This window comes from Phascolarctos cinereus, unplaced genomic scaffold (assembly GCF_003287225.1).
Source record: "Phascolarctos cinereus isolate Bilbo 61053 unplaced genomic scaffold, phaCin_HiC Scaffold_5;HRSCAF=322, whole genome shotgun sequence".
In the NCBI taxonomy this organism is placed as follows: domain Eukaryota; kingdom Metazoa; phylum Chordata; class Mammalia; order Diprotodontia; family Phascolarctidae; genus Phascolarctos; species Phascolarctos cinereus.
This window is the reverse complement of record NW_027555958.1, coordinates 264,361,164-264,385,740: the sequence shown is the minus strand read 5'-3', so window position 1 is coordinate 264,385,740 and position 24,577 is coordinate 264,361,164. Positions and strand designations below refer to the sequence as shown.

General features: G+C 39.4%; 1 protein-coding gene and 1 non-coding gene across 2 annotated transcripts; both read right to left on the bottom strand.

The window, feature by feature from the left end:
• Positions 1-1,469: 1,469 nt before the first annotated feature.
• On the bottom strand, positions 1,470-6,592 carry LOC144457681 (uncharacterized). Its single transcript, XM_078155718.1, has 5 exons — positions 6,565-6,592; positions 5,480-5,756; positions 3,700-3,781; positions 2,027-2,062; positions 1,470-1,931 (listed from the first exon to the last, which is right to left on the bottom strand). The coding sequence occupies exons 1-5, from the start codon at positions 6,590-6,592 to the stop codon at positions 1,923-1,925; spliced, it is 432 nt and encodes a 143-aa protein (XP_078011844.1). The 3' UTR covers positions 1,470-1,922.
• LOC144458107 (small Cajal body-specific RNA 16) lies at positions 3,432-3,611 on the bottom strand. The gene has a single exon (XR_013487659.1).
• Positions 6,593-24,577: the final 17,985 nt, after the last annotated feature.

Here is a 24,577-nt window from a genome sequence, read left to right as displayed (position 1 = left end):
GCACACTTGTCTACCTCCACTGCACATACAATTAAAATACAAAATGTTAAAATAAAAAACTGCTCTGAGCTAAATATACCCCCCCATTCATATCCCAAATATAGAACAAATAGCTAGCATTTACATAGAACTTTTAATTTTGCAAAGTACTTTTACAAATATTAATTTGCTCCTCAAAAAAACAGCTTATTATCCCCATATGGTTTCAATCTTACTTAGATTACGTTAGACTAAACTTTTTTTTGTGATTTGATAAGTGATAATAATATTATAATGATCTTATAATTTCTAGTGTAAAATCTTTTTTTCATAGTTGTCTGTGCTGATTCTAATGTAATGGAATACTACTGGATACCCTTTACACAGCTTTGAAGAATCTGGAAATAAGTCTCTAATGAGTAAGTTAAAATTATACATGATTCTATGACATACATGTGCCAATTGAGATACCTTTGTTCTACCACTGAGCTGTAAAATATGTACGTTTGCCCAAGATTTTCATCAGCATCTTGGAAATCTCTGCATTACTGAACAAATGTTCTCATCCAGACAAAATTGTATACCAAGTGTGGGAGTACCAGCAAGTCTCAGCAGAACCCATAATAATGGAATAACCATCACACTAGATAGCTGGGCCTAGATTTGAACAGTAGATTCAGAGAGATAGTTGTTAAGTTGTACTGCGCTTCAAGTGATCTCAAATTATCCTTTATTCATAAGCTCATGTCTTTAACAGCAAAATTGTCCTAGTGACACTATATGGCTACAAATAGTACACCATGATTTTGGAAGAATGAAAATTAAAGTAATCCAAAAGGCAATGAAAAGATGCAACTGAAAAAAGCAAACTGCAGTGCATTACCAATGATGACTTGAAAATGTAGAAAGGAAGTGCCACCTAAATATCTAAAACTATAAGAGTGTTTTATGGTGAATATGCAATTATTACAAGGCAGTGAGGCCTGTAGTGGATAAAGCATTGGTCTTAACTGTCAGAAAGACCCAGATCTAAGTTCTGCCTTTGCATCAACTACATGACCACGGGCAAGTCATATGAACTCTCAGCGCCCCAGGTAAGTTATAGATGAGTTGCAGATCTGCAACAGTAGAGGTATATATGGAGAACAGCCTAGACAAATGAAATCATAGTTCCAGATTCTCTTCCTAAAATGCAATTACTACTTCCTCCAACAGGCTCCATTTTAAACAGAATTTCTTCACTGAGGCAAGGGCTCCTTGATTGAATGTGTTAAATGATGTCAGATCTTTTTTATTTTGATGATTTGTTTTTTCATTAAGTTAAATTCAAAGCACTATATGCAAATTACAAAATTCCTTTAAGTATATTCCTTTTTGCAACACTTCGTTAAATTATACTCATCTTCTATGAAACAAAATTTAACAATTACAAATACAAACTACAACCAAGGTAATTAAGTTCACTGGGGCCTAGAAATATATATTTTATATTTTAATCAATGTATAAGGCACAGTGCAGGCTGTCACATACTACAGACAAATACGGCTGCAGATACGTCTTATATATATATGACGGTACGTTTATTTTTTACGAGCAATTATATTTCTCCAGTCTTTTATTCTGTGTTTCGTACTGTTCAATCTTTTAAAATTTTTGCACATTTTTATTTTAATGCTGACTGGCTTGATCAGACAGCAGCTATTTGCCAAATTTCCTAATTTCCAGGATGATTCAAAAGTTAGGAATGAGACAGAACATTTGAAATCATGACTGCCCTGGTATGTTTAGAATGTATGACTATTTTGAAGTTGATTCCTTAATTTTTTAATTGCCTAAGGGCTGGACCAAACAAAATAGTTTTGACATAAAATTACCTTAGCCATACAAATTCAAAATCATGATGAAATGAAATGTGTGGATCATAACAGAGGGAATCTTCTGGTTAGCTGATCTGTAAAGAGATTTCTATTTAGTAGGCAACATAATTTTATTTCACCATTAATGCCATTTGTAAAAATCATCCTTTCAGTGACAAAATGTTTTTACCTTATAACCTGGAGATCTCACTGCTAGGCATAAACACTAAGGAGGTAAAAAACAGAAATATTTAACACACGCCAAAATATTTATAATCTCTTGTAACAGCAAACAAAAAACCAAACCAAAGTTTTTGTTCAACAACTAGGGAATAGCTTAGCAAACTGTGCTATAAAAATGCAATGAACTATGATTATGTAATAACTGGGGAATATGAGGAATACAAGGATACATACACAGAGAAAACAGCAACAACAACCAAAAGTTGAAACTGAACTCTGTAATTACAATGACCAAGCCTGGCTCCAAAGAAGAGACAAGAAACACTGAATATACTGTGAGATATGACCGGTATGATGATTGGTTTTAATGAATTGCTTTTTACTCTTCTTCTTTGTCTTAAGGGACAGTTCTTTGGTTGAGGGAGGAATGAAGTGTGAATTGAAGATATAAAGCCAAAAGATCAACAAAAATGAAAGATATTTTGAGCTTGAATTCAACTTGGTCAGATGAAATCGCTGAAATTCCTAACTTTTTAAACAAGCTACAGGATGGTAAATCCTGCCTTCAAACTGCATGCATCTTATTGTATTAAGATATTTCCTGTATGTAATATTTTGTTTGTATTTCATAGTTTTTCTACTTATATGCAACATATGCATAATATATTTATATTCTATTTATAATACTAATTCCTTTTATAAGGCAAGTCAATAAAAATTATGATTACTAAATTTGACCAATTCCCCTACAAAAATCAAAATTATATTAGCCACATCAGGAAAAAAAAATATACTAAGACAAAAGTAGGAATGAGTTTTTAAAAACAGGGTTCAACTACTATTTTGGAACACATACTATATGCATAGCAGACATTGTCCTAAATTCTATGGGGAATTCAAAGCTAAGACAAAGTGCTTGTCCAAATTAGCTATAATCTGAAAGGGATAAGATAAATGTCAAGTAACTTTATTTGGAAGAATCTTGGGAACCTACATTTCCTATAAGTAGTAGGTATGAGACAGAGGTAGAAATACCACAAAATCCTAGGGTCTCTAGGCAAACCAGACTATTAGCTATCCTCCTTATGTATTCTGCTCTGCCCTGCCCATTTAATTCTATCCAACCTTTAAAACCTCGTTCAAATGTTACTTGTTGAAGGGAGAGGCAGAAAGAACATGAAATTTGTAGTATGCTATCCAAAGCCTTGGGGAGTTCAAATCCTGCCCAGTTTTAAATCACTCATTCCTCAATTCTCAAACAGCACTTTGTATGAAGTGCTCCGAACAAAGGCATTTTATTAGTGTTAAATGGAAATGACCTGAAAAGTGAGTAATGGTTATTAGAAGTATCTCAATATATGAAGAATTTATTCTTCTATTACATTACTATGTGTTTTTTCTTCCAAGACAGGTATTGTTTGCAGTATTATACATGATCATCAAAATGCTGCTAGAATGCTCACACCTGTTACTGCAAAATTTAAATCCCACTTTTCCTGGGAATTTACTCTAGGTCAGAGTCAGGCTGACTGGTACAGGGCTGCACCCAGGTTTCTGGGATTCAACCACACAGCAGCTTTTTCCCAGACCATGTGCTAACAATGGGCCCAAGATTTCCACACCAGTCCCAGAAACAACTGGGGTTGGATCCAAACCTGAAGCGACTGCTGAAAAGATTACCTGTAAGAAACTGGAAAAAGGAAATAGTATTCTCATCCAAAGGTCAGGAACTTGGTACTTCCAGTTTGCTGTGATGAAAGCCCTGAGGGAAGAGAATCAATGGTGATTTGAGTAGAAACAGTTTCATCAGATGCTCACCTAACCCCCCCTGTCCCTCCCCTCCAATCCCTCAAGTTTTGGGATTAAAATATGGAAGCAGACTAATTTCAATGTTCCAATGACACCCTTACCCCTTCCACTTCCTTTTCCCTTCAACATCAAACTGTTACGTTGAAATACATATGACTTATATAGATTCAAAGGATTTAGATTAACGTGGAAGATCCTTGGAGGTCGTCAATAGAACTGTTTCCCTCCGTTTACAAATGAGGAAATGGACACAAATTTTAGATGACCTGTTTAAATATGATGGTATAAATAACAGAGCTGTGATAGAAAATCCAGATGTTCTGACTCTAAATTGAGAGCTTTTTACACTATACTACCTTTCACCCCTTTAAGTCTTAATTTCACACTGAGAGATGATAATAACAACTCATGTTACTCTACCATTTGCGATCTTCTAAATCAGGTGACACTCACAGGATTATTATTTGTTTAGTTATTTTTCAGCCATGTCCAACTCTTTGTGACCTCAGTTGGGGTTATCTTGGCAAAGATATTGGAGTAGTTTGCCCTTTCCTTCTCCAGCTCATTTTACAGATGAGGAAACTGAGGCAAAAGAGATTAAATGACTTGCCCAGGGTCACACAGCCAGTAAGTGTCTGAGGCCAGATTTAAGACTTCCTGGGTGGCTATCTATCTACTGTCATTACTATATAATCAAAGACCAAGCAGCTAGGTGGCCTAGTGGAGAGGGGCTGTGGCTGGAGTCAGGAAAGCCCAAGTTAAAATCCAGTGTCAGATACTTTCTACCTGTGTGACCCTTGGAAAATTCACTTAATCTGTCTGCCTCAGCTTCCTCACCTGTAAAATAGGGTAATAATAGTACCTACCTCTCAGGGTTGTGTGGACCCAATGAGATAAAAGGTTTTGCAAACTTTAAAGTGTTATGTAAGTGTTAGCTAGTATTTTTAGAGCTGGAGATTATCTAGTTCACAGGTCCTTAATTTTTTGTGTGTCATGGGCCCCTATGGATTCCTTTCTAGAATAATTATTTTTAAATGCATAGGATTAATAAATTAAGAAACGCACACAAGATTAAAACGGAAAGAAATCATATAGGAAAAGACTGAAGTTCTTTCCCCTCCAAGTTCTGCACGAGGCCCTTTGAAATCTACCCCGGAGTCAAGCCTTCATTTGACTAATGAGGTAATAGTCGGAGAGCCACGGTCTGGTGCAAGACATCACCGAGAGCTAGCTACATGCCCGGGTCCACGACTGAGTCTCCTTATTTTGACTTAAAACACAAAGGGAACTTCCCGCACAAACTCCACGAGAGACTCCGTGAATGCGCAATTCATACTGCACGCTTAAAGTTAAAAAAAGCATTATCACAGACTCCGGCCCCCCTTATTTCAGAGCCGTCCTCTGGTCTGTGCTTCCTTCCAGGCCTCGGGCCTTGGCAACAAACAGCGATGCCCTTATCGCCCCCTCCCCCATCCCAGACGCCGGCCCTGAGGCTGCTGCTGCCCACCTCCCAGCCCCAGGGAGCCCCCAGAGCCGCGGGCCCGGCTCGGCGCGGCCTGGCGTGCGCAGTCCAGCTCGGGAGACGGCGTCTCACCCAGGGAAGAGGGGAGAGAAGGGCTTGCGAAAGCCCGCCATACGTCGAACTACCTACCGAGGAAAGGGCAAGGGCTCCTCCGGGGGGCTGGGGGGCGTCAAACCGGCGTGGCGTGCTCGGTCGGAGCGAAGCCAACGTCTAGGTGATGGGGGGCGGGGGGACGGCACACGAAGGGAAGGCAGCAGCAACTTCCTGCTCTGCGCCAAAGAACGGGTCAACCAGCCTCGAAGTAGAAACCGGATATCCTGTGAAGTCAGGCGAGAGAAAGAGGAAGTACCATAGAGAAGGAAGGTAGAGCGCCGCCTCGTCTTTGAGGCGGGTCCTCCAGGGAGGCCTTAAAGGAGCCACACCTCACCAAGCGGCTGGTACAAGAGTGTGAGGAATTTGTAAGTGTGTTTTTTTTCACATTTCACGTTTCTCATTCGGGAAACGAATGGAGCTGGCCCATGACGCACAAAAAATTAAGAACCTGTGAATCCTAGGCAGGGGTCTCGTTATTCTGCATATTTCCTCTGGACTGGAACCAGTGGCCATATGTTTACATAATTATAATTTCGAATAATGAGAAATTAAATAGATACGACCACTTTACGGGATTTCTAATCGGGGGCAGAGAGGCAGCAAGATTGGTGCTGTGGTGGAAAGACCTGAGTTCAAATCCTGGCCAAACACTACTAGCTGTGTGACCCTGAGCAAGTAACTGTCAGACTCAGTTTCCTCCTCTGAAAAATGGAGGTAATGACAGCACCTACCTCCCAGAGTTGTTGTGAGGATCAAATAAGGTAATATTGGCAAAGATGTATGTATGTGTGTATATGTAGTATTTACATATGTGTACATGTAGCAAATCTATCAGTTGGTAAGGATTGATATAGATATACTTGCTAGCTATATATTTATAGATAGACATATATTTATATATAGATATCGATAGGTAGATATAGGTATACTATTTATTATGGCATTATTTCATTTCCCCAAAAGGTGGAAGAGCAGAAATGGGAGTCTTAACTTTAAAAAAAATTACTTTGAATTTAAACACTAAAAAAAGAACATTTCCAGCAGTACACTGCAAGTGATACCATGAATGTCCATTTCATACTGCTTGCTTAAAAAAAAAAGCATATAATAAATTCCCTCACACTCCTTATTTTCAAAGCTGTCCTGCATGTCTGTGCTTCCTTCGGAACTTCCTTTTATTCTTTTCTGTGTATTTTTTAAAAAAATGTTACAATTGCTGGCTTTTTTTTTTTGGTTGGCCTCACTATTCTTAATCACTCTCTCCCATTCCCAACCCCAATTAAAAATGGAAAGAAAAAAAAACCACACTCCTGGCTTCCCTCAAAATGTCAGGACTTTCATCATTCTTCCCCCACACCCCTGAGATGACCTTTAACTTGCACTTTTCTCTTTTTTATTTATAAAAAACAGGTGGTCACTTAGCCTTTGCCTGTCTCAGTTTTCCCAGCCGTAAAAATGGAGATAAGAATAGAGTCCACCTCTCAAAGTCATGGTGAAGATAAAATGAAATAATATTTGTAAAGTGCTTTTCAACTCCCAAAAGGCTGAGTAATGCTAGTTATTATTGTTTGCATATGGTCTTCCCCCATTAAAATCTAAGTTCCCTGAAGACTGCTTTTGGTCTTGCTTTGTAACCCAAGCACTTAGCACAGCAAGAGTTTAAAAAAAATGCTCCTCAGCTGAGTGACTAATCTACAATTATCCCTTCCACATTGCAACTTTCTCCATCCTGGTTTTGATACATTGTGGTCCACAGAAGCCTGAGAGGACATGTGAAGGCCAGCAGACAACACAGAAAAAGTTCAGAAACTTAGAAATGCACAAAATATTATTGTATAATATCAACATATTTTATCTTTTGATACCATAAAAATTTAGACTTTTTCTCTGGTATGAAGGGAGGGCCAAAAAATTTTATGCGGATTTTCCAGATTGTGGGGGCCCTGCCCCTACCCCCCAGGATGTGAAAGGCATAACTGTATTTTATGAACACCCCTGGAAAGCATCGTGTACATATGAAGTATTTCCAGCAGGTGGAGTTATTGTTATTTCTGATTTGTTCTGGTGTAATTTGCCATCTTGTGGTACTAGAACCCAAAGGAATTACCATTTGGTCTCTAGGCCTCTGTATCAAGCATTATAATCTTTGTGACAGTTCCAAGCAGGGCCAGCCTGCAACCCTATTCTTTTCTGTCTAGAATTACTCTCTTAGATTCATAGGATCAGTTTCATCACATTGGCTGAGGAGCTAGCCCCCAAAATGGCATCATCAGAGCCAAACTGGCCAATGTTTTTAATTCTTGTGAGGCCATCTTTGCAGGAGTCTGCTACAGTAGTAGTACTGGGCACACAGAGTCCCTGATTTGTATTCCCTTACTTTATGAGTCCCTTATAACATGAATTATAAGTTGGGCTTTGTGGAAAAGATAGAAAAAATGTGAACTAAATGGTAGTACAGTTACATGAAATTGTAACTTGTTGAATGGTCTTATTGAAAAAAAAATGGCCATTAGTGGTTCATTGTCATTTTGTCTATAGTGTAGTGCTCCAAGGTTCTGTCTTTGCCTGGTCCTATGTTATTTAGTATTTTTTTCAATGACTTAGGTACAGATGAAAAGCTTATGCAATTTCAGGTGACACAATAACACAATGCTCAAAGGGAATGCTGGATGACAAAGCCAGGATCTAAAAAGATGTAGACAGGATAGAGCATTGGGCTGAATCTGATAACATTAAATTCAGTAGAGATAAGTATAGAGTCTTACATTGGTGTTAGGGAAATTTACTTCATTAGATCAGAATGGTAGAAGCAGGGTTAGACAGAAATTTGTCTGAAAAAGATCTGGAGTATTCTGGGAAGGGAAGACTCTTAGAGTTTCTGGCCAGAACAGAAACAATTGCTATTTACATTCACTCTAAGCCACTAAAACCCAAACACAGAGGGAAATGGCAAAAGGTGATGGATTTTTCACTTTGTGATTCACCAATTGATTGGATATACCCCTTTAGTTTTCTAGTTCATTGCTATAAGGAGCTGCTAAAATATTTTTGTAGGTATGGGTCTGTTGTCTTTCTTTAATCTCTTGCCTAGTGCAGGTTTTTCTGAGTCAAGGGTATGCATAGTTTAGTGGTTTGTTGGGCATAATTTCAAATTGCTTTCCAGAATGGCTGGATTAATTCACAGCTCTACTGTTTTTACTGTAGCCTCTCTAATAATTTACCAATCTGATAGGTGTGAGGTAGAACCTCAGTTACTTTAATTTAAATCTCTAAAACTGTTAGCAATTTGGAGCATTATTTTATATGGTTGTTAATAGTTTGGATTTCTTCCTTTGAAAACTTCAGGGTGACTTCTTTGTTGAGACACAGCTAACATTGTCTCTCCTTCAGACTTTCAGGGCTAACTATTCTAGCTCCAACTGCAAGGATGACCCATAAACAGGTACTTTCCTGAATGAGCCTGGGGCTGGATTTCAAGTCCTTGACTGCTTTTTCTTTCTTTCCTTGTAGCTCCAAACACTGGGGAGCTTAGGTTTGGGCAGGGGTTTTAGGCAGCGAAAACTTATGTCTGGGTGTTGTTTAGTCATTAAGTTCCTCGCCTGCCGGTGCAGTAGCCTCATCTCAAGAGGACAGGGGATGAGGTGCACCCATAAGATATAACCAGTGTGAAGCAAGTACTTAGCGCCCTAGCTCCAAGTCTCCTTCAGTTTAGGTTCTGAGGCTTGGGATTTCTGGTGGAGGTTCATTCCATTTAGAGATTTGTGGATGGGACACTTTTCCTGCAGGCCCCCTACTTCTGGGCTTTGGGCTTCGGGCTTCCAATCTCTGAGGCCCCAGAAACACTTGGCTTCATATGCTTCTTCTCTATCTGAGGAACACAGAGCACAGTTTTAAGTAGATTTGAGATGACTGCTTCTCAGGATGTTGAAAAAGACATTGCAGCGTAGATATGTCAGTAGTGAATTAGATGTTTTCTGAGGTCCATTCCAACTCTGAGATTCTATAATTATTGAGGAGGATAGTCTTCAGGCCCCCTGTTTTCACCACTACTTAAACCAGTAACATCTGGTCTCCATCTAGGGGAAGTAGATCATGTACAAATCCACATGTAAGAACAGTAACAACACCGGAGGCACTGGAGTGTTTCAGGCTCCAGCCTCTAACAGGTTCACTCTTGATCTGGGCACACAGGAAGACAAGAAGACAACTTTGGAGGGGTTAAATAAGCTTGCTTTACTCTAGTCTAGTCTTCTCAAAAGGGTTGCTGATGATGGGAACACCAACTCCTACAGCATTCCCTCATCACACTTCTCTCAGGGGCAGGTGAGAATGGTAGGAGCTATGATTCCTGTGGGTCCCCTAAAGCCTCAATGGGGACCGAGGCAAACACACAGAGTTCCCTTCAAGCCTTGATGGGGGCAGCTACATGTGTTACCCAAATCCCAAAATGGGTTCCCCACTCATTGACCAGTGCTCACTTGCTTTATAGGCAACAGACAAAGAAGGCATATTGCCAACAATAGCCCTGCAGGTAACTTTAGTAATACATCATAACCTAGCACAGCTCAGGCTTACATTATGTCACCCCTATATTTCTGCTGCAACTGCGCAGTAAAAGTTGTTTTCAACCATAATTCGTGGAAAATATTACCTAGGATCTTGGAAGTATTATCTAAAAAGGAATAACAAAATCCTCCTTACACACAACTAAAATCCACCTTACTTACACCATACTTACCGTATAGGATAAAAGAAGTAAGTGGCAGCAAGCATGGGGCAGCTAGGTGGATAGTGTGCTAGGCCTGCTGGCAGGAAGACCTCAGTTCAAATCTGGCTTCTGACACTTATTGGTTGTATGACACTGAGCAAGTCACTTAACCTCTGATTACTTTTCTTCAGCTGTAAAATGGGGATAATAACAGGGTCTTTTAAAAATTTAATATATTATTTTTTCCCAATTACATGTAAAAACAATTTTTAACATTACTTTTTAAAAATTTTGAGTTTCAAATTCTCTTCCTCCCTCCCTCCCTCCCTGGCCCCTTCACTGAGAAGGCAAGCAATTCAACATAGGTTATGTTAGAGTTAGAAGGGCCCAAGTTTCCACAAGTAGAATATTGCAGAGATTTAAAGAACAACAGCTCCAGGAAGTAGTACACTGCAGGTGGGCTCGGGCTTAGCCAATAAAAAGTAAGTTGATGGTTCCATAAAGACCCCCAAATCAAGATAAGGGTCGAGCCAGCTCAAACCAGTTAGGGTCAACCTGAGGACACCTGAAAAATGTTAGTGTGCCTGCTTAATGATCTTCATTACTATTATCTGACACACCCTGCATAAAATTAGAGCCTCATTAACGAGTCATGGGACATATGATCAAGGGAGGGGGAACCTACTTGAGCATATCAAGGGGAAACATGTAAGGAAAGGTGTAACCTGGGAAGGGATGGACCAATCCGGGCCTGGGAGGTTTCCTGCCGCCGAATTCAACTGCATAAAAGCACACTTTCCCTTGCACTCAGGGCCCACCCCTCCTGAAGAGGGGCGGAACCGCTTCTGGCCAGAAACGTCTAAATCCTCTGGACTTTTTCTGTAATAAATTTTCTTGATACTGAACTTTTGGTGTCAAGCCTATTTCTAACAGTTATACATGTGTACTCATGCAGTCATTTCCGTATGGGTCATGTTGTAAAAGAAAACACAGACCAAAACAAAAAAAAAACAAAACACCAAATAAAAAAAAAGTATTCCCTGGAGATGGTTAGTGTTTTTCATCATAAGTCTTTTGGAATTGTCTTAAAGCATTTTTTGGTTTTGTTTTTGTTTTTTTTAATAACGGTCTTCTGGAGATCATAATATTGTGAAGATTAAATGAGATAATATTTGTACAGTGAATGATTTTTAATAGGCCCCTTCCTTCTACTTCCCTGTTGGCTCCTGTTTTTGCAGATAGAACTTTTCTCTGAAGCCCTTATGACTGGGTAACAAATTGTAGAGAGCAAACAGTGACAAGCTTAAATTCTCAGAGGCTGCCCCTGAGGAGGAGCTTTCCTTGTGCTGGAGGTTCATGCGGTCAAATCAACGCTTGCAGCTTCCCTCGATTAGTCTGCAACTGTCAGTCTTTGATAGATTGCTCACATGTGCAGAAGGATGGGAGAGGTTGGCTTGTGCATGCACGGTGAGGGCTCATGAATACATGTGACAGCCTGGCAAGGCCTCCCATGGCGGGGGTGGGGGGGTGGGGGGTGGCATCAGCAGGCAGAAGAGAAGACTGTTGGATTCACTGTCGGCAGAGCCAGTTGGTCTGTGATGAATTTTGTGCTTCAGATACGCTTGCTGCCTCTAGTTTAACAGCAACATCTGCTAGCAAGGGCTGGGGAGAGGGGAGAGGGGAGAAGAGAGGAACAGCAGTGCTGGTGATGAACCGTGAGAAGCTGCTGGAGTGCTAGAAAGCATTCCCTATATTTGGCTCATCAGCTCATATGTAAAGTCTTTTCAGTGAGCCTTTGTGTTTTACCCATTTTGAAAAGCAGGCAGCAGTCAGGAGGCGTGTGATGTAACTTCTATTTGAAGGTTCCTCTTAAGGATGCATATGTCAGAGTGTATTAGCCTGCTCTGCAAGCTCCATCACGATTCTCTCCTACTCCACCCTCTTCCCCTTCCTTGCTTCTCTCCTTCAGCCCCTGCCCATGCACACAGCATTTTAACCTTTCTCCAAAAATAAAAAATCGTCACCCTATTACAGAAGAAAATGGCTATGAAGGAGAGAGAGAAAGAGAGAGACAGCATTCTATCTGTGGTAGAACAAAATGTTTGCTCCTGAGGCAATCTCATTAGTTGTGCTCTTGACAGCACAAAGCTGTGGTTGCAGTTACCTGTATAATCAGCAAACACACTGACCTCAGTTTACATTCTAGATCTCTAAGCAGAAATGTTCAAGGGAGCCTGTCCGTGGTTCTTGCACATGCCCTTATTAATTGTTTTTGTGGTTGCTTTAGCCTAAAGTACTACAGGGCCTTCACATATACACATACATGCATGCATATATACACTCACGCATATGTACACACGTATACATACATGCATACATATACACACATTAAAACATATTACACATAAATATACATTAAAGAAGACCCTGTAGTATATGTAGAGTGTGTATATATATATATATTTATACCTACATATATAATACATATATAATGCAGTATATGTCTTAGCAATACAATGATTTAAAAATGGTGTTCACTTTAAATCTTATGACTTAAATTATTTTTTTCAATAAGTACTCCTCATTCCCCCTAATCACAATAATAGCAATAGCAGTCTTACTCCATTAAAACATACTTTTTTAGTAGCAAGGTAATGCTGTGTATTTTTGCCGTTCGTCTTTGGCAGTGTGGTTCAGTGCCTGAATTTTAATTCAACAACACTGCAGAGCAATAAATTACATCCAAATAAATGTATCATATCATAGCATCCATTTCCTTTCTTTTTTTCTTCTTTTTTATATTAATCTGACCATCTTATTCCACACCCTCTCCCAATTAAGCAAATTAAAAACAAAAAGAAAAATAAAGCCCTCAATACATAGCTGCATAGTCCAGCGGAGCAAATTTTCTTGTTGGTCATGTTTGAAAATCAATGTCTCTTTCTGCATTTTCAACTCATCCCCTTAGTCAGGAGGTGAGTGGTGTGTTTCATCTCTATTCTTTTGGACTTGTGGTTTGTCATTGCTTTGAACAGAGTTTTAAAGTCCTTCCAAGTTTTTTCTCTATAATGTTATAATTGTATAAATTGTTCTAAGATCTGCTCACTTCATGCTGTATCAGTTCATACAGGTCTTCCCAAGCTCCTCTGGCAAACATAGGGGATTCCACTTTACTTCAATGGATCCCTGCCAATGCATAGGATGGGGCAATCCAAATAGAGGCACTAACTCACATGATGATAGGACAAGCAGGTTTAACTCAAAAAGAAAGAAAATTGATTCAGATGATTGCCAAACACATGTAGGGCACCTCTTCCCAAAGATTAAGCACTTGATTGGACTTGGCTTCTTAGATCTCAGACAAATCCATAGCCTAATAAGGGCTGAATAGTTGTGGCCCCTAAAAAGGGCCTTTGCCATGGACCCAAAAATGTGATCCAGACTGAGTTCAGTCCTTGGGGAACCTGACCACCCTAAAAGAAGCAGCAGACTCCTTTTCTCATATTCATTGGTTTGTTAAACTCCCTGCTCTGGCATTCCCAAAAGCTTAGGTTTTAGCTCAGCAATTTCTACAGTAGAGAACAGCGAGTAATCAACGTACAATGAAAACCAGGTTTTATTTCCTACACACAAAAAGAAATACATAACACAAAAGGTTCTCACATATACACATTGACCAAAAAAAGTAAGCAAGCTAAGCAAATGGCAGTAATAACTACTATTATACTTTGTCAAGAGGCTGAGACAAAAAACTACCAAAACATGAAACATTTCCCTTTCAGGAAGTCCAAGAGTTGCATAATGCCACCTGGAGGGTTGGAAGAAGTGAGAAGACAGGGTGGAGTCACTCTCTTTTTAAATGTTCATTACAATCTGCTCAGTGGCTAGTTAGTACATTGCTTTATCACCTCAAAGCACTGAATCTTTCAATACAATCACTTATGACTGGCTGGAATCAGCCAGGGAATTTGTTATCCTCAAAGTGCTAAACTCATGGTCAATTGGAAGCAGGTAAGGCAACTTTGTGCATGCCTTCTTATGTAAGTAAAACCAGGAAAATGATATACACAATGACTTATAACAGCATACACAGAAAGAACATCTATAACAAGAAAATTGAAACTTAATGTTATGCAATTATTATGACCAAGCCTGATTCCAGAGAAAAGATAAAAGCATGCACTTTCTTTGCAGACGCAGCGACTGTGGGTGCGGGACATTGCATGCATTGTTGGACTTGATTGAAATATTGGTAGGGTTTGAGAAGTTTTTTTTCCTTCTCTATTAGAAGGGATGTGGTGGGGAAATAAAAGTATATAAGAAAATAAAATTGATGTAAAAATAAAAGATATCAGTAAAGTAAAATTTAAAAAGAATGGCAGCTATGTTTTTTCCAAAGACATGTCTGACCATGTCACAGCCCTCCCCTCATGCTGTCAGATCAAATATAAAATCCTCTGTTTAGCTTTTTAAAAAAATTTTCAATTTATCAATTTATTTTGATTTATCAATAATCACTTCCATATGCTTTTGAGCTTAAAATTTTCCTCCCCCTTCCTCCCCACCACCCTCCCCAAGACGGTGCACAATGTGATACATTTACATTCCTATTAAACATATTTTCACATTAATGAAGTCATAAGTAAAAATTAAATCCAGTAGGAGGAATCATCAGAAAGAGGAGACAAAACTCAACAGAGGAGAAAAAAAAAAGATAGGGATTCAACTTTCACAGTTATGATTACTATCTGTGTCTTTTTCTCTATCCTTCCCCCCCCTTTATGCTTTTCTTTCTCCTCTCTCCCCTCCCCCCCTCACCAGTACTTTGCTTTTGACCACCACCTCCTTCAGTCTCTCCTCCCTTCTATTATCCCCTCCACCCTCTTCCCCTTTGCCCCCACTGCTTCTTCCCTCCCTTCTATCCTCCCTCCCTTTTCTTTCCCCTTTTCTCTCCTACAGACCATAGGGAAAGTTAGATTTCCATGCTTACTGATTGTGTTATTCCCTTCTTGAGCCAAATCTGATGAGAGCAAGGTTCAAACAATGCTCAGCCCCCTCCCTTCTTTCCCTCTGCTGTAATAGGATTTTCTGTCTTTTCCTGTAATGTAATTTACCCTTGTCTGCCTCCTCCTTTCTCAATATATTTTCTAGGATCAGACTAATCCATTTACTTGAATCTGTTTAGCCCACTTGATTAGATTTTTTTTATCATTACATCAAAGTCAAGTAATATCCACCCAGTTTATGTATACTCCTTTAACATGGTGTAATAACAATACATTTCTCAAGAGTTGCAAGTGTCATCTTCCCTTGTAGGGATGTAAACAGTCTGCCCTTATTAACAATATTTCGTATCTTTCTGTCCCATTTACCTTTTTATGTCTTTTCTTGAATCTTGTACTTGAAGATCAAATTTTTTGTTGAGCTCTGGTCTTTTTATGAGGAAGGTTTGGAAGTCTCCTATTTCATTGAATATCCATCTCCTCCCTTGAAGAATCATGCTCATTTTTGCAGGGTAGTTGATCCTTGGCTGCAATCCAAGCTCCTTTGCCTTATGGAATATCACATTTTACACCCTGCGGTCTTTTAATGTAGAAGCTTCAAGGTCCTGTGTAATCCTGACTGTGGCTCCATGATATTTAAATTGTTTCTTTCTGGCTGCTTGCAGCACCTTCTCTTTCCTCTGGTAATTTTGGAATTTTGCTATTATATTCCTTGTCATTGTCAATTTGGGATCTCTTTCAGGTGGTGAGCAGTATATTCTTTCTATTGTTATTTTACCTTCTGGTTGTAGAAATTCAGGGCAGTTTTCCTTTATGATTTCCTGAAAGATACTGTCCAGGCTCTTTTTTTCATCATGATTTTCAGGGAGTCCAATGATTTTTAAATTGTCTCTCCTAGATCGATTTTCCAGGTCGGTTGTTTTACCAATGAGGTATTTTATGTTTTCATCCATTTTTTCATTTTTTTGTTTCTATTTGACTGATTCTTGCTCTCTCATAGAGTCATTAGTTTCCATTTGTCCAATTCTAGTTTTTAACAGATTGTTTTCTTCTGTTAGTTTTTGTCCTTCCTTCTTCAAGTGGCCAATTGTATTTTTAAGGGACTTGTTTTTTTCCGTGTACTTTTTTTTCCAATTGCCCAATTGTATTTTTTAAGGACTCTTCTACCTCTCTCATTAGACTTTTAAAATCGTTCTTGAGATCTTCTAAGAAGGCTTTTTGGGCTTCAGACCAGTTCATATTCCCTTTTGATGTTGTAGATGTGGGTTTGTTGACAATGTTGTCCTCTTCAGAATTTCTGTCTTGATCTTCACTCTTCTCATAATATGAATCTATAGTATGTTTCTTTTTACTCATGGTGTTTCTTTATTCCCTGGCCTTTAAAGAGATTGAGCTCTCCTGCTGGGGAACAGAGGGTACTGACCCAAGCTTTTTGTGTTGGGAGCCTAGGTCTTGGTCACTGGCTTTGTGTGCTGGGCCCTCTTATGTTGGCAATTGGAGGCTGTAGAGTTCTGGCAGCTTATCTGGTATTGGGCTGAAATCAGCAAGGCTCCTACTTTAGGAAGACTTTAGGTTGCTTTCTTCAGCTCTTTTCAGATGAATGCTGCAGGGTACTTATCTGCCTGGGGCCTTTTGTCTTGCTGTCTCCCTTATTTTTGCTGAGGCACTGGGAGACCCATTTGCTGGGCTGCTGCACTGCTGCTTCCCGTCTTTCTTCTAGTTCAGGTGTTCCAGGGTTTTTTTTTCTGGGGTGATATTTTCTGGATTTTCAGAGGCTGATAGGGGAGAGTGGGAGCAACTACCTTTTTACTCTTCCATCTTCCTCTGTTTAGCTTTTAAAGCCTTTCATAACCTGTCCCCTTCCCTACCTTTCTAGTCTTTTTACACCCCTCTCGTCCCCATCCGTCTGCTATACTACAATCCAGTGATGCTGGCCTCCATGCTGTTTCTCAAGCAAGACATTTCATCTCTCCCATACCTGGAATGCTCTTCTTCCTCACTTCCCTGGGTTATTTCAAGGTTCAGCTAAGGCCCCACCTTCTGGAAAAAGTCTTTCCCATTCCCCCTTAATGATAGTGTCTTCTCTCTCTTTTTTAAATTATCCCCAATTTATTCTGTAATTATCTGTTTGTACATAGTTGTTTACATGTTGTCTCCCCATTAGACTATGTCTTTTGACTTTCCCCAGCATTTAACAGAATGCCTGGCATAAAGTAGGTACTTAATCAATGCTTATTGACTGACTGACTTATTGGAGTATTGAGTGTTGTGTTATTCCGTGACCTCAGGGGCAGCTCAGGTTGGGGACCTACAAGCTTTCAGTGCTTCCAAAGTGGTCTGATTCTAGGGCCAAGACAGTTTGCTGCCATCTGGGTCTGAGCTCTGCACTTCCTGCCTTGGGTTTGCCTTTGAACAACATGCCTGTGGACTTGTTTGGTATGGATTTGGACTCAGCAGTGATTAGCCAGCTGGAAAGCAATGATGGTTCAGGGTAGCAGAACTGCAGGCTCTATTTCGGTTTGGGATTTCTGCCCTGGTTATACCACTGCAGGCTTCAGACTGTGTTAGAAGTTGGAACTAAGACTCCTCTCCACTCCTGAGGTCAGAGCTACACAGATGGCTGATTTTTGCTTCTAAATTTACTCTTAGTTCAGTGCACAGCTTGGGGTTGCTGCTCCTCCCCCTGAAATGAAGTCCCTAGATACCAATCTCCTCTTCATTCTACCCTGAATCTGTGACTTGGAAATGGGTAGTGAGTAACAGAGCTGACAGTTTGCAACTATTCCTGCATCTACACAAATTCAGCCCTTCTGTGCTGGATTTGGGACTTCTTCTTGCACTGTCGAACACTTCTTTTTTTTTGTTTGTTTTGTTCTGGGATGTTCCCTTTGGCTATTTCTGGATAGATTCCCATCCTCAGTATCAGCAAACCCCTGGGTCTGTCTCCCTATGCCAATCTGGACTGGAAAAAGAACTCAGTGTGATTTTTGTCTTGGATTTCCCCAGCAAGATTTGGTCTGGTGCATTTTCTAGATCTACTTGGAAATGTGTGTGTGTTGGGGAGGGATGGGGTAGTTCTGCTGTACTTTATCCTGCTGCTCTGCCATCTTGGTTCTGCATCCTATGTGTGTGTTTTTTGAGAGTGTGTGTGTGTGTGTCTATTGTACTTCTATGCAAATACCTGTCATTTTTAATGCTGGAGGTTTTAGGCCTAAAAAAAGAAGAGAGAAATCGGACCACAATCATTTGCTTTTCTTTCTAAGATCATGCCGGAGGCTTCCCTGTTAAATCACATAGGAAAGAAACAGTTTAAAACCTACCCTATGTGTATGTTACTTGTCTCTTGTCCAAGTGAAAACACTTTTTTGGAGACAATATGTCAGTAGGGTAAGGGGAAGAAAAATCATCAAATCTGGTTATAATTTTTACTAGAAAGATATAATCTAACCTGAAAAAAGTTTCTTTCCCCTGGTCAACTGTATGCCAAAGATTTTTGTCAATGTATGAGGTGAGAAGGGTCATTCTGAAGGAAGTGCCTAATTTCTTTCTCTTGACTGAAGTAAAAATGAAAAGAAATGGGCTTACACTGAAGTAGGGGGTTTATGTTCATGGGATTGCAGGAAAGGGGAGACACAAAACAGTTTCAATGATGGTGTTATTAATTTTTTAAAACTATGAAATCTTTCCTAGTCAGTTAAAAAGAAGAAAAGCCCCCAAACAACAAAAATAGCCACATGGTATATATTTGCTAGGTTGGATTAGGAAGGAAAAGGGAAAGATGAACCCATGAGCATCCTTTTCAGTTTTATCATTCCTATTCCAGATCCTTCTACTAAGTAGGAAGAGCCTGGGACTTGGAGTCAGGACATCTGTATTCAAGTCTTATCACTGGCATTAATTAGCTAGGTGACTTTGAGCATTCTAATAAGCGCATGACCTACCAGCACTGCTACCACATAAATTAGGCTAATTTTTTCCATAAAAGATGAGGAAGCTGTTGCTGAGGCTCAAAGGGTCCAGAGGAGCTAAGGCTCCGGTGAACCGTCCATGCCCCTCAGACTTGGTGGCTGACCCACTGCTACAAGTCTGTGATGTGAGACACCACACCCCTCGGACTACACACATTTCTGCATGGAGACAAGGGAGCTGTGTTTATTTAAGCTAATGCTCTGTCCTTTGTAACTATCCTGTACATGCTATGGCTAATTAAACCTCCTATTGTTACCTTAGATGACATCGGTGTTTCACTTTGCTCCATTCTCTAACTTGAACTTCTAGGCCAGCTTGACCTGACTCACGCTTTAACCTGTAACAACATATTACTTCCTGTAGGCCCTGTAGGGCCCTCAGTATTCTCATCTATAAAATGAGGGGAGTTGGACTAAGTAATCCCCACGAGCCCTTCCAGATTTGCCTTTCCATGGTTCTGTGAATCTGTGGTGACATATGTCTGGAATGATCGCTCCTTCTTCAGGAAGCTATGTCTCTCATCATTGAAAGAAATGAAATTCACCTGAAATCTGCTGTGCCCCTTTCTCTCTCAAAGTTGGGTAATTAAAAACAAAATTCTGAAAAAGGAAAGGAAAAAATGTGGCCTTTCTCTCCTCTTTCCCAACCCTCTCTCTCCCCTCCCCACTTCCTGAATTTTATGTTTAAAAAGTTCAAAAAAGATAGGCTTAGGCTCTAAAAACATCCATGCTTTGAAATTGGTCCTTGGTTCTGGATGAATTAAAATACAAATACAGTCATTAATGGTGAGGAACATGCTATTACTGGAGGAAATGCAAGTGCTGATAGAGTTTCCCCAGCCATAATCAAGAGCTTCGAACTGCCTTAGAAAACCCAGCATCTCTGACAGCTCCAGATTGGATTTTCAGGTAGGGGCAGAAGAAAGAGACCCCTTTCTATAGCCCTCTTCCTCATTTCCCAGCTACTTTCTGCCAGGCCACATTTGCTCCCCCACATACTGCATTTGCATAATTGTCTGTGACATGTTGCAGCTGAGCCTCACAGTAGGTTGGAAGGGATTTATCAGACCAAAACTCGAGTCATTTGCATGATTTATAGGATTCTAATATGCCATGTAAGCAGCACTCATTCCTCCCTGCTCCTCCAGGAGACAAAAATAAGAAATCAAAAGGTGAAAAGGAGGCTTTTTTTTCCTGTGAAAATTTGGACCAGACTCAGTATGAATGAAATGAATCTGAAGGTAGTGATAAAATAGGAGAGTAAATTGCTCCAGAAGTGTTTAAGAAGACATGTCCAGCTTCTGTGCTTCTGTCAATCAGGTGCTGTGTTCTCCAGTGACTGAAAAATAAAGAATTCAGTAACAAAAGCTCTATTTTAAATATGAGCACTAGAAAGATACATGGAGCCATTTGCCCATTTAAAAAAATGTTTAATTTCAAAGTTTACACTAATGGGTTTTTATAATTTCATGAATCACTTGTGGAGAGGAAATAAAATACTTCTGCCAATTAGTGCTCTTTTTTGCATTCTTGTCCGATGGTTTTGTCTTTTGTTGGGTACTAAATGTATTTTCCAAGCCACTTAGCTTGCTTGCTATTGCTGTATATTTAATTTGCTTGGAATCATTGCCGCAAATCATTAAACTAACATGTCATTAAAAGCTATGTGAGTGTGAATGCAGAGTATGGGAGACAGTTGATCTTGCAATGGCAGCTCTCAGTTCAAAGAGAGAGTTATGCTGCCCCTGGCTTCCTTTTAAGTCCCAACTAAACTTCCGCCTTCTACAAGAAGCCTTCCCTAACCCCTCTTAATTCTAGTGTCTTCCCTCTGTTAATTATTTCCTATTTATCCTGACCTAGCTTGCTTCCTGTGTATTTGTTTGCGTGTTGTCTTCCTCAATGAATTGTACGTTTCTGGAGGGCAGGATTATCTTTTGCTTCTTTTCGAATCCCCTGGAGCTTAGCACGATGCCTCAAACATAATAGGCACTTAATAAATGTTTATTGAATTAAATCAATCAGAGATGCTGGGATGAAGTACTACTCACAACAATCAGCCCATAGTGCTGATTGAGCATTTTCAGTATATGAACTCTCTATATGTGGTATTGGGCGGCTAAGTGGTACAGTAGATAAAGCACTGGGCTGGAATCAGGAAGCTCTGAGTTCAAATCAGGCCTCAGACATTTACAGTTGTGTGACCCTGGATAAGTCACTTAACCCCTATTTGCCTCATTTCCTCATCTGTAAAATGGGGACACACTGGACAAACTGCTTTAGTATCTTTGCCAAAAGAACTTCATAGACAAAGTCCGTGGGGTCACATAGACCCACGTCAGACAGTACTGAATGACTGAACAACAACAATGTATGGTATGTGTTTCAGAGTGGGGATTTTGTATATATGGGATCCCAGCAATATTTATTCTCTTTCTCTCTTTCAATCTCCTTCCCCCATCCTGATGCAATAAACTAGTAAGAGAGGGCATCTGGCTGGGCTTAGGTATCCCTATATGTTCCACATGTGGAAGTTTTATTTACTGAAGGGCAAAAAAAAAATGACACTTATATAAGGGACATAGATACAAGAGCTTGAGGAGAGACACAGACTGAAGAACTGAAAGAAAAGAGCCCCTTAGAAATACTTAGAGGGTTTTTTGAAAGCAGCCCTCTTTGAAGCAAAAATATTGACTGAAAGCTAAAATGCATTCATGTCCTTTAGCCCATTTATATGGGACTGTTTTCAGGGTTTTGAAGATTACAGCTGAGAAACTTATAAATCAGAGAATTCTTTAGTGGTGTTGTATAACAATTACTTGCTTTATTTTGAGTTTAGCTTTGGTTTAAGGCATTTGGAGCCATAGAGAGGAAAATCAGAGACTGCCTCTTGCTGCTTGAAAGAAATAGAGTGGGGGAGAATTAGAAAACAAGAGCAGCTACTTCAGGCTGAGCCAGCTGAGAGAACTAACTGAAGAGAGACAGGCTCTGGAGTTGCTTCTGGGAGCTCCTTAGAGGAAAGCTCTGAAGTTGCTGGAAAATGATTTAGAGAAAGCAGAATGTTGCTGAGGTTGTCCCCATTGCTTCTTTATGCCATATACAGTTTAAGAGCTGACTAAGGATGGAGAAAACCTGCAATTGATTTGGGAGCTGTTTTGATTGGAGGAGAGCTCTGTAGCTGCTGGAAGCTGATTGGAGAGAGCAGAATCCTGTTATTGTGATGAGCTCACTGGACTTGTCTGTAGTGTTTTTTAGTACCATCTACATCTTGCAAGAAGGAAATTTCATAGAGCCCGAAGAAAAGATCTCAGAATCTCTGCAGTCTTCTGGTAACTGACTGTCGTTAAATAGCTTAATGTTACTTCCATAACCAGGCAAAGGAGCAAAACTAAAAAGCTGCAAACCTATGGATTAAGACTAAGTCAGGTCCACTTGACTCCAAGGCCAGAGCTCTATCTACTGCGCCACCTAGATGCTCCTATTTCTGCTTTTTTTGCCTTCTATTGAGTAAGTGTTATGTTATGATTATTCTTGCTCTTGCCAACATTTAATTAATGGTTTATGTTTAAGAGTTAATAGTGAAAAAAAAAGAGTTAATGGTGTCCCTAATGAATTGTTGGTGAAACTGTGAATTCGTACAGTCATTCTGGAAAGCAGTTTGTAATTATACAAATAAAGTGATTAAAATGTTCATACACTTTGAACCAGAGAGCCCACTGCTAGGCATTTACCTTTTGTGTCATTGACACAAAGACAAATGCTACGTACATCAAGAAATTTAGGGGTGGCTAGGTGGTGCAGTGGATAGAACACCAGCCCTGGTCTGGCCTCAGCCACATAACACTTATTAGCTGTGTGACCCTGGGCAAGTCTTTAACCCCATTGCCTAAACAAAAGAAAAAAAAAAGAAAAGAAACTTAAAGCCCCATTTTTAAGATGAACAGATAATTGTAAGTAAAATAGGTGTCTATCAGGGAATAGCTAAACAAATTTTGGTACACAAATGCAATGTAATATTGTACTGTAAAAAATGAACATGATGAATATAGAGAAGAATGGAAAGACTAACATGAACTGATGCAAAGTAAAGTAAGATGAGCCAGGAAAATGGTATACATAATGATTACAACAATGTAAGTAGAAAGAACAACTATGAAACAATCAAAAAATGAGTGTTGCAGAATTATAAGAATAAACTTGACTGTAAAGAAGAAGTATGAGAAGATCCTTGCCCTTGCTCTTTTGCAGTGGTTGGTGTATGTATGTGTGGAATATTACATATTATGTCCAATTTTTTGATATGTTGATCAAATTTTTTTGGAATTTTTTCTCTTTTTCTTTTAAAAATTCTTTGTTAAAAGAGATGGCTCTCTGAGAGGAAGCAGTGGGAAGGATATAGAGTAAAATATAGTTGATGTAAAAACAAAAATATAAATAAAAATTTTTAAAGAGTTAATGGTGTCATTGTGTTTGATTTATGTAAATGGGAAGTGCACAAGTAGGGACTTTAGGAGGTGAATAGAAGGAGTGTATTCCCCTCCACATACATAGACCAGGGTTAGGACTGAGAGTAAATTCAATTGAGTGGTCATGGCCGTAGCTGGTACCTCATCTGGGAACACACTCCCCTTAACACCTACCAGGATGAGGGTTGGTTAGGATTTAGTGAGCCAGCCCAGACAGAAAGAAGGGGAGTATGGATATCACATTATATGCCAGTGCTACACCCATCTTACACTGAAATGGGTCAGTACTCTCTAATGACCTCGTTAGGTTGTGGACCTAGTTATAGAGGGACTAATTATAACAGTAGATGACATTTAAGTAGTGCCTTAAAGGATAAAATGGTTCTCCACAACCACCATGCATCTAGTATAATTATTACTTTCTCCATTTTACAGATGAGTAAACTGAAGCTCAGGGAATTTTTATGACTTGTTGAAGATCACACAGCTAGTAAATGTTAGAGCCAACTTTTGAACCCAGGACTTCTGATTCCCGAGTTTAGTATACTTTCCATTATATTCTGGTTATCAGCCTGTGGACCATGGATAAAAGGAATTATTCTGAGGGGCTTTTAAATCTATGCACACACCAAGGATGTTTATCTTGATTTTGCTCCAACAAAATGTGGTACCATGATTACTATAATAAGCAAGTAATCATACCTTCTGGAGTTGAAAAAATGTCACACACACACATATAATCATTCATTTTCAAATGCATGTAGATGTTGAGATTAATAAAATGCAAATTCATTTTTTATTTAATAGTATTTTTTCTAATTACATGTAAACATAATTTTCAACATTAATTTTTTTGGAAAGATTTTGAGTTCCAAATTATCCTCCCTCTGTCCCTTCCCTCTCCCCCTCCCCAAGACAGCAAGCAATTTGATACAGATTACATATGTGCAATTCTGTAAAACATGTCATGTTGTGAAAGAAGAAACAGAACA